Source organism: Triticum urartu, chromosome 6 (genome assembly GCF_003073215.2).
Source record: "Triticum urartu cultivar G1812 chromosome 6, Tu2.1, whole genome shotgun sequence".
Lineage (NCBI taxonomy): Eukaryota > Viridiplantae > Streptophyta > Magnoliopsida > Poales > Poaceae > Triticum > Triticum urartu.
The window spans coordinates 496,951,939-496,962,429 of record NC_053027.1 but is presented as its reverse complement, the minus strand read 5'-3'; the positions used below and the strand labels follow the sequence as shown (position 1 = coordinate 496,962,429).

Here is a 10,491-nt window from a genome sequence, read left to right as displayed (position 1 = left end):
CCACGGGCGGAGGGTTGGCGCGAGAATATGGCACCTTGCCGTATCGCCAGTCCTCGGCGAGCTTGCAATTGGAGATATAATTTACCATGTATGACACCTCCGCATGAGGCATCTCCCTGGTGCTCAGCCGGCTTGGGTCGAAGCGGCCGCTCATCTGACACATCATGTGGGGCCGGCTTTGGAGAGGAACTATCCGGCGCTCCGCGAAGGCGGCCACCAAGTCGGCCCCGCACAGGCCTTCCGACTGGATCATCACCCGAAGCCGGGAGACGGCAGCGTTCCCGTCCTGAGACAGTGACCTGGACCGGAAACTCCATGAGGGCTGCCTCCCAGCCGGCGGGCCGGCTACGTAAGCCGGCAGGTTGACGTGGTCTCCTTGTTGGGCGACGTTCTTCACGTAGAAGTACGACTTCTGCCAGATCTTCACCGACTGGATCAGGGGGATGGACGGGAACGGGTTGTTCTTGCCCGACCTCCTCATGGCGATGAAGGCCCCGCAGGGGGCGGGCACGCCTGCGACGACGGTGCCGAGTTTGCTCTGGAAGAATTCCCCCCAGAGCTCCAGCGTAGGGAGCAGCCCCAAGAAACCTTCGCAGAGAGAGACGAAGGCCGACAGCAGCATCACCGCGTTGGGCGTGAGGTGATGCGGCTGAAGATTGTAGAACTCGAGGAAGGAGCGCAGGAATCCGCTCGCCGGAAGGCCGAAGCCGCGCAGGAAGTGCGAGCGGAAGACAACCCGCTCGCCCTCCTCCGGTGCCGGCGAGATCTCCATCTCTGGGGCCAGGCGGACCCGCACGAGGTTGGCGTCGGGCAGGCGCCGAGTCCGGCAGAGGAACTCAACATGGTCCTCATGGACGTTGGAGCCATCCCACGAGCTCAACAGCGCCATGGGAGCAAGACAATGTGGCGGCGCGGCGGCGCTGAGATGGGAGGCTGCGGCGACAACGAGAGGAAGAAAGGAGGACGAGAAGGGGCGGAGCGAGAGAGAGCGTGCGAACCTCTGTCTCTCCCCCTCCTCCCCCTACTTATAGGCTCGCGTGGCGGAGCCGAGGAGGTGCGGCGTGGGGAAACGTGGGGATCGATCGTGCCCACTCCCCCACGTCCCGCGTTTACTGCGCCCTAACGGCGAAATAAAATCGCCACGGGAAGGCGAGCGGTCCAGCTGGGCCGCAGAAGATCAGCGTTCGGGCCGAGGCCTAGGAGTGGCGGGCCCGGGCCTGCGGCGGCGTCCCGTCGCGCGCGTGCGCTGGCAGGGTCTCGCTGCCACGTGGCCCGCGGGAGAGCCCGCGGTCAGCACGCGGGTCGACCACTTTCCCGCCTGCAAGACGCAGGGCTCCCCGAAATCGGCATACACCAGCAAAGCCGGCTCTTCAGGGTAGGAAGCTGACCAAGCTTCTCGTCCCTTTGTCCGCCTCGAAGCTCGATCAGCTTCGGGGACTACTGTCGGAGTAAATAGCCATGGGTAGCCTAGCCGGCTTCCCCTGGCCCTTCTGAAAAAATTACGAGCCCGTCCGGCTCTCAAGAATCCAAGACATGGTGCCGCCTTTCCCTTGCTGGTTGTCACCCAGGCCGGCTTTCGGAAGGCGGCCCGACTTTAGCCCTCATGAAGAAAGCCATGGGAGGGCCGACTTCGAGAAGCCGGCCGCGAGAAGGCCGACTCCAAGAAGCCGGCTCCCATAAAGCGGTCGAGACCGTACCCTCAAAGTTTGCATCCACCTAGCGGCGATGTGACGGGGCGTGGCTACAGTGAAGCCTGCCACCCCCGAATCCCGGAGCACGCCTGGCACAGTGCACCGTACGGAGTGGGCATGACCCGTCCGGCGCGGCACTGTTGCCATGTTGACCCTGATGTCACCCACGACGAGCCGCCAGTGCGGCCCACGGGCGGTGGGCCCCTTCAAGCAAAGAGACGCCCGAAGGCGGCCAGGCCTCCCCCAGTTGGCCCGAGACGGGGCCGGCTCCCCGCAGCCGGCTCGCTTCCCCCCTCACGGGAGACGCCCCATTAAGGAGACAAGACGCCGTAAGGCTACAGCGATCGCCCGCCGGACGGCGGCACTGTAGCCACGCTTACCTCGATGAAGCCCTCGTCATCAGGTTGAGGCAACAGTAACCAGCCACCGACAAGACCCTTGGCAGTGGGGCCTGCCTGTTGCCAAGGAGTTGGCAGCCGGCGGGACCCACCAGCCGGCGGGCCCCAGCAGTCGGCGCAGAAGCCGGCGAGCGCAGTCACAGACGGCTAGGCCCCGCGCCCAGTCGGATTACCATTGTACCCCCGGGGGGTAGGCCTATATAAACCCCCCGGGGCGCCCATGCAAAGGGTTGGACCCCCAGCTAGTTTTAGACACCACACAAGGAGAAGAAGCAAGCTAGCCGTGCCCTTCTTCCTCCTCCCACCGAACAGCTCAAGGAGCACTGTGTAGCTACTTGTCCATCTAGTGATCATGCGGAGACCCCGCAGAGCAGCAGTAGGGGTGTTATCTCCACGGAGAGCCCCGAAGCTGGGTAAGATTCGCCGGCGTGCATGTCTTCGCCTCATCCCGTTTCCAGGCACCGGCGACGTCTTACTGGCTCCCACAATGATAAGCCACCCGTTGGCATATGTCGCACCTACCACCCGACAGATCATGTGGATAGAAACCTTCTTCAATGATTCTCCAAAGGTTAGTGTTCACATGATTTAAATGACGTTTAAAGCGGTAAACCCAAGAATCAAAGTCCTCATTTTTCACAATCTTAGGGGGAGGACCGGCATGATTCAAATGAGTGGAAGGAACCGGTCCACCATAAACAAGTGGTGGTTCCACATGGGCAAAGATGCCGGTGCCATTCTTACCACTAGAAGAAGGAGCCTTTTCACTACTAGATTCCCCTTGTCGGGGATAGCATCCGTCACCTTGTTGGCGGGGTCACCCACTTTCAACGGTGCGGTGGATAGTTTAAACCCCTCAAGAAATTTAGTAAACATGCTTTCAACTTCGCGTCATGGAGGTTTTTAATGTCTCCAAGGCCACATTGAACTCCTCACGAGAGACCGAGGTTCCCCCATCGCCCATATACGAGATCGGATTCACACCGGAGTGTTCCTCCACACCGTCTATGGTATCAACCATACTCTTTGGACGGTGAAGTCCTTAATAAAGAGACGAGGCTCTGATACCAATTGAAAGGATCGATATGGTTGACTAGAGGGGGGTGAATAGGCAACTACCAATTTTTTATTTTTCTTTAACAAATTAAACTTTGCATCAAAGTAGGTTGTCTAGATGTGCAACTAGGTGAGCAACCTATATGATGCAATAACAACAAGCATACAAGCAAGCAAGAGAAGTAACACTAAAGAGTTTGCACAAGTAAAGGTAAGAGATAACCAAGAGTGGATCCGGTGAAGACGAGGATGTGTTACCGAAGTTCCTTCCTTTTGAGGGGAAGTACGTCTCCGTTAGAGCGGTGTGAAGGCACAATGCTCCCCAAGAAGCCACTTGGGCCACCATATTCTCCTCACGCCCTCACACAATGCGAGATGCCGTGATTCCACTATTGGTGCCCTTGAAGGCGGCGAACGAACCTTTACAAACAAGGTTGGGGCAATCTCCACAACTTAATCGGAGGCTCCCAACAAAACCACGAAGCTTCGCCACAAATGGACTATGGCTCCGTGGTGACCTCAACCGTCTAGGGTGCTCAAACACCCAAGAGTAACAAGATCCGCTAGGGATGAGTGGGGGAATTGAAAATCCCTTGGTGGAAGTGTAGATCGGGGCCTTCTCAACCACTCCCGAGCAAATCAACAAGTTTGATTGGTTAGAGAGATAGATCGGGAAAAAATGGAGCTTGGAGCATTTAATGGAGCTTGAGCAATAAATGGAGCTTGAGGAGGAAGAGGTAGGTCAAAGGAAAGAAGAGGACCCTCTTTTATAGTGGGGGCAACAATCCAACCGTTGCCCCTCACCAACCAGCCCCGCATAGGGCGGTACTACCGCTAGGTCAGCGGTACTGCCGCACCAGCCAGCGGCACTGCCGCGCAGAGGAGACTAGTAGGGAATAGGACCCAACGTGGTACTACCACGGTGGTAGGGGCGGTACTACCGCTCCTGAACGGTACTACCGCCTCTACAACCGCAACTAGTGCCGCAAAACCCGACACGAGAAAAAGACCCCTCGAGTCGAGGCGGTAGGAGCCAGACAGCCCAGCGGTACTACGGCAGCGGGGTCACGGGTGGTACTACCGCTGTGGAGCGGAACTGCCGCTTGTGACCCTTCGGCCGTACTACCACTGGTAGTGCGGTACCACCGCTGGGACACAGAAGAGAGAGAGAGAGAGAGAGAGAGAGAGAATCTCTCCAAAGAGGCTGAGGACGAGGCGGTGGTGCCAGGCACCCCAGCGGTACTACTGTTGTGGAGTCACGGGCGGTACTACCGTTGTGGAGCGGTACTGCCGCTTGTGGCTCCTCAGCGGTACTACGGCTGGGTTGCGCGGTACTACCGCTGGGACCCAGACAAGGACAAAGAGAAGTGGAGAGATCTCTACAATGGAATGGAAAAGCTCGGAGGGTGAGAAGATGATGTGTACGTGTTGATTCCACCCATGCAATACCCCAGCGGACCCCCTCTTGATAGTACGGTGCCCTCTACGCAACTAGTCCACCGAGAAAGAAACCAAAAAGCTACACCGTCTTGAAAGACACTCCGAAGGGAAGAAAACGTCTCGTGCCAGGGGTGAATCTGTGAACTATTCAAAGCACATGATTAGTCTGCAAACATGTTGTCATCAATCACCAAAACTACCTTGAGAGAGATATGCCGTAACATGCGCCTTTGCGTCTCCTGCTCGCGGCGCCTTGCCCAGTAGGTTTGCTCGTAGGTGACGTCCTTCGGATGGCGCCGGCGCCACTCCGCCATGACACGCTCGTCCTCCTGGGCGACGAGGAGGCGGCGCTGCCGCTGAACGTGCTCTGCATGGTCTTGTGCCGTGTTAAGATGAGGCGGCGGGGCGACGTCCAGTGCCTGCTGGAGCGTGTCCACGTCCTGGAAGTTCATCTGCGGGCTCGGCCTGCCTAGGCGCCACGCCGCCGCGTCGTACGCGTGGGCTGCCTCGTGCGCCGTCTCGAAGGTGCCGAGGCCGAGCTGGAGTTTGCCGGACCGTATCTCGGAGTAGTACCCGTCGTTGGGGCGCTGGCGGACGCCGCGGTAGCCCGACGCTCCTCGGTGGCGCGACGGCATGGTGGCGCGTCGGTGGCGGGGCGCTGGAGCGGTGGAGGCGCGCGTGGCAGCGGCGGCAACGAGGAAGCGATGGAGGCGCGCGTGACAGTGGAAGAGGAAGTGTGTGGAATAGGCGCGTGGCGAGCGCCGCAATTTAAAGGCACACCGGAAGCGGTGCGCCAAAAATAGCGCACGAGCTGACGCCTTTTCCCGCGCGCGCCCAAACGATTCCCCCGCGCGCGAGTTTACCTCCACCGCTGAAGCGCGCCAAAATGTCCCGCGCGCACTAAAAATTCGATTTACCACGCGCGTGCGCCTTTTGAGACGGCCGTTGGAGATGCTCTAAGAGCATCTCCAGCCGTTGGCCTCCCCAGGAGGCGTTTTTTTCGCCTCCTGGGGGGCTGCCGGCGAAAACTTCGGCCTGGGGGTGGAATTTTTTCCACTCGTTGCGCCCCCAGAGCTCCATCGACAGGCTCCTCTGACAAGACAGGGATCATCCATTCTCCCATCCCTCCTCTCCTCCATTCCTTCAAGCAAGAAACAAACAAACAAAGCTCCATCGCCAAGAAACCACCACCGAGTTGCTTGCCGGAACCAATGGCGACCACCAAGAAGAGGGAGATGATGTTCTTCGACGTGGAGGCTGCGCAGTCCCTGTCGCTGCCTGGCTAGTGCAGCCTGCTGGAGTTCGCCGCCATCCTCGTCTGCCCGCGCCGCCTCGTCGAGGTCTCCAGCTACTCCACCCTCATCCGCCCGGACGACGCCGGCGCCGACGGTGGCGTCCTCTCCGCCTCCTCCGGCGCACCCTCGTTCGAGGATGTCTTCCCGGACATCTTCGAGCTGCTGGAAGGCCGCGTGTGGGCGGGCCACGTCATCCGGCGCGCCGGCTGCCCGCGCATGCGCGAGGCCTTCGCCGCCTTCGGCCTGGGCGCGCCGGAGCCCGTGGGCGTCGTCGACTCGCTCGACGTGCTCCTCGCGCAGGGCGAGCAGGGGTGCTTCGGGCCGGCCGCCCCCGGGGACGACGGCCAGGAGGAGGACGAGGAGGCGGTGGCGGCGGCCCTGGCGGAGCACTTCGGGATCGGCGCGCGGCGGGCGCGGGGGCTCCGGTGCCTGGATGGCGCGCGCGTGAGCCTCTAGGTGCTGGGACACCACGAAGGAATGGAATTTTTTCCACGGCGGCGGCGGCCCCCCGCGCCCGCGCGGGGACAGCGACGGCGGCAGCGAGGGCCAAGCGCGAGGAGGATGCGGGGCGGCAAGCTCGGCGGGTCCGGCGCAGCTGGACGTCGTCGGCGAGGCGTTCTGTGCAGGCGGGAGTTGGTGGGGGGGAGAAAGAGAAAAGAGATCACGTGGGTGGGCCCGAAGGAAAAGCAAGGAGAGAGAGGGAGTGGGAGGCTGACAATGGGCCCAAAGCAACTAAAGTAGTCTCTCTCCTCCCCCAGCTGCCCCTCGGGATCCTGGGAATGGGATGAGAGCGCCGACCGTAGTTTTGACCAAATCCGGCGATATTTGTGCTCCTGGGGACGCGAGTGCAAACTTTTTTAACCACCGGCGCTGGAAAAGTGCTTTTGGGGGCCTTCTGGGAGACGGGTGGAGATGCCCTAACGTCCAGACGCCGTAAACCACGTAGTACGTGCGCGCGGGACCTTCCGATCCGTTCCCCATACGTACGTACTAAGTAGTACGTTGCACGTAATATAGCCGCATCGTCCAGCATGCATGGTCCAAGCGCGCCGGCGATGCCTCCGCCGCATTTACACGGGGGTCGCCGTCGCCGCCGCTGGTGTTGCCTGCGCATCATGCATGGAGCTGTGCGTCTGACTGAATGTATGACGGTGACAGCTCCATGCATGGAGTACGTACCCTGTTCCGAGAACACATGCTTGGCGTCTTGGCCTGCGGCGGCCGCTGCACCTCGCCGTCCCCGGTGCCGCTGTCTAGAGCCGCGGCCAGATGCACGCAGCATGCATCATGCCTCGCGCGCCATGCGAGCGAGCGAGGCTCGGGCCGTGACCAGTGGAGGACATCCGTCCGTCCGTCCGTTGGTTGTTGTCCGCGCAGCAGGACCAGACGGACGCAGCTTCAGTGACTTTGTGAAGCCAAGTCACGCAGCGCCTTAGCCCACTATATCAGCCACTCATTGTACATCTGATGGACAGGATTCACTCAAGGCAAAAAGGCCCAGTCTTGGTAGTTTTCATTTACAGTGATGTGAGTAAAACAGTGAGGCACTGGACACTCTCCAGACTTAATATTTTCACACAGAAAATATCTGATGTTGAGCATAATATGAAATGAACAGTAATCCCATTATACAAGGGAAAGTATTACAGTATAACATTGAAAATTGCAAGCAATTAACTTCAGTGTATAATCTATACAACATTGAAAACTGCAAGCACTACATATCAGAAGTCTGAAGCAAACAGAGAAAGAAACACTGTATCACAACCTTGAAATTTGCAAGCACTTAGCATTCGTACAACTCTGTAGCACAAATATTCAAGCACTTGAGATTGATAGTCTGAACCATACCATTCAAATTCTGTAGCAACAAGTACTATTGATGAATAACCATCCAAGTATGTTACATAATAGGCCATTTCACTTGTACACTTAGGCCACAAAAGACTATAGTTAGCCACCAAAATACCATCGGATAACTATAGTTAACCCCCAAAGTTTCATCTAACCAACTTCTACATATTAGAACAATATGAAAATGCTTTAAAATGCTCTTTGTTTCTTTTTTGTTCCACTATCCTTTCAAAATGCTTTAAAAATCTAACAATATGAAAATCAGATTTCAAATGGTTCTTCAATGAATTGTTGAAGCTCTCACTTAATTGTGTACTTCTCACTCCCAAACTGAAGACATCTCTCATAAAACATTCAGCCCACTTTTCTTTTACCTTGTAGATACTATCGAACCAAGTTTGCTTATGCATCTTTAACCTCATGTTGGCAAATGCTTCTTCAAACTCAACCTTGTCCTCATAGCCATACATACAAGCACTAAAATCAGTGAGAATATGTGATTCTTCATCTTCATCTTTGCCTTCACCCTCCTCTTTCTCTTCACCCTCGTCTTCATCTTCACCCTTAATTGGAGATAGATGTTTCACAGCATTTTGCATTATGTGAAATGTACACAGTCCATGATATGCTTCTGTGAACACATCCTCTACAGCTCTACCCATTGCATAATCTTGATCGGTATAAATAGTTCTAGGTTGCCTTCCATTATGCGCACCTAGGAAGGTTTCAAAGAGCCATTTGAATGAGGCAAATGTTTCGTCAAACATTAGTGCAGCACCAAAAACTGTAGTCTCCCTAAACTGATTGAGCCCAAGAAAAAGACCAAATGGCCTATATTCCTTGTTTGTACCAAAAGTAGTGTCAAATGTGACAACATCGCCAAAGTGTGCATAGTCTAACATCATTTTAGCATCAGCCCAGAAAATGTTTGATATATTCTCCTCGCAATCTAGTTGCAAAGTATATTGAAATGATGGATTTTCAGCAACTTTTCCACGAAAGTACTTTAACATGCTGCCTGACTGACCAAAAGCAAGCTCTCTTTGCCTCTTGCTTTGCAAAAGATTTCTGTGGTCTCGACAAGTGTAGCTGAGATTAAGTGGTCCGCCAACCTGACGAGTAGCAAGCTCATATGCAGCTTTAGGCCTAATTCCAGAATCATCTGCGGCTTCAATTTCATATGCTTGAAATTCTGAAATTTTCCTTTGGGACACCATGAGGTGGCGGGTTTGTGGCAAGTGAAGCAAGTGATTATGTTCAATAACTACATCCGTGACTTCCAAATTTCCAGACTCTCGATCCAATGTAAGAGTCGTTCGAGCTTTACAATCAGTTCTTGTCTCAGCTCTAAAGCACTTCCGAATGGATTCTCTTTGCGTTTTTTTCCGATGACCTTCATTGGCACAAACATGTCTACAGGAAGTTACCTTACCATCAAATTTGCTCACATTGGTGTACCTTTTCCTCACATCAAAGCCTACACGACCACCATATGCTACCCAAAACAACCAAGACTCCACTTGACTTTTGAATATCATGCCAATTTGAGGCATCCCCTTATCAGATTGCGCCATTGCACACCACCTTATTAATCTGCCATTGCCAACACATATAATCAGCCGACTAAATTGCACAACACCAACTAATAGTCTAGATGCAAATCTGAAACAATTACTAATACTAATATTGCACTACTAGTATATCTGAATATTAGTTAGTGTTCTTTCACCAAATCAGAACTTGAAACTCCCTAAACAATTTGTAGTGTTAGTTAGTGTTCTTTCACCAGATTACTACAATTTGAAACTCACATACTAACAAAAATTCAGATTATTCTACTTCTGAATATCTGGGGTGTTGCGTGTGTGGTGAGTGATCTGAAATTGCACAACCATGTATTTATATCTGGTGTGTGTGATCCGGACTGGTCAAAAGAATTACTACAACTTGCATAACCATGTAATCCCGTAAAAAAATCCAAAGCATTACTACTAGTGAAAGCATCATCTCAACTTCTGAATAATTAGGTGCTCACGGTCTGAGCTTGGCTGCAGTAAAATTCAACTAAAATCAGAATTACCTCAGGCGAACGACGATTATATCTTCTCGGTGGAATCCAGGGGCAGATCAGGTGAACGAAAATCTGCGGCCGCGCTGTATCTTCTCAGAAGCTCCGGTGCGGCGAGGCCCTCCTCCCCGTCGCCTCCGCGGCGGCGCGAGGCCGCCCTACTTTCTCTCCAATGAATGCGGCGTGACGAACTCCTCTGCTCTGGACGGAACAAATCTCAACCTCTCCTCCACAGCGGCGCCTCTCGCCTCTGTCTCTCTCAGGCTCTCGAAGGTGGCGCTCCCGCCAAACCCTCGCCGCCGCGCGGGAGAACTGGATGACGCCCCGCCAAAACACCTCGCCCCGCCTCGTCTTTTCCGCTGAAACTGCTGAAGCTGGGCCTTTTTTGCCTTGAGTGAATCCTGTCCATCAGATGTACAATGAGTGGCTGATATAGTGGGCTAAGGCGCTGCGTGACTTCGCTTCACAACGTCACTGAAGCTGCGTCCGGACCAGACCACGACCACCACAAAGGTCACGGTTCGGACGGCGTCGCCGGCAAACACGTGACGTCTGGCACCGACCGATCGATCGATCGCACACACGCTTCATCAACAGGACCCGGCTTTGTAGTACAAACTCGAGAAAAGCACCTGTCCGTGTGCTCTGCTTAGAGCAGCTTCAACGGGGCTGATCCAAACGAACGGCGT

At 55.1% G+C, this 10,491-nt stretch overlaps 1 protein-coding gene and 1 pseudogene across 1 annotated transcript; one reads left to right on the top strand and one right to left on the bottom strand.

The window, feature by feature from the left end:
• Positions 1-5,796: 5,796 nt before the first annotated feature.
• Positions 5,797-6,336, top strand: LOC125516880 (annotated as a pseudogene).
• Positions 6,337-7,712: 1,376 nt separating this feature from the next.
• On the bottom strand, positions 7,713-10,185 carry LOC125514548 (protein FAR1-RELATED SEQUENCE 5-like). The gene is made up of 2 exons (XM_048679887.1): positions 9,815-10,185; positions 7,713-9,327 (listed from the first exon to the last, which is right to left on the bottom strand). The coding sequence occupies exon 2, from the start codon at positions 9,306-9,308 to the stop codon at positions 7,896-7,898; it is 1,413 nt and encodes a 470-aa protein (XP_048535844.1). The 5' UTR covers positions 9,309-9,327; positions 9,815-10,185; the 3' UTR covers positions 7,713-7,895.
• Between the last annotated feature and the right edge of the window lie 306 nt (positions 10,186-10,491).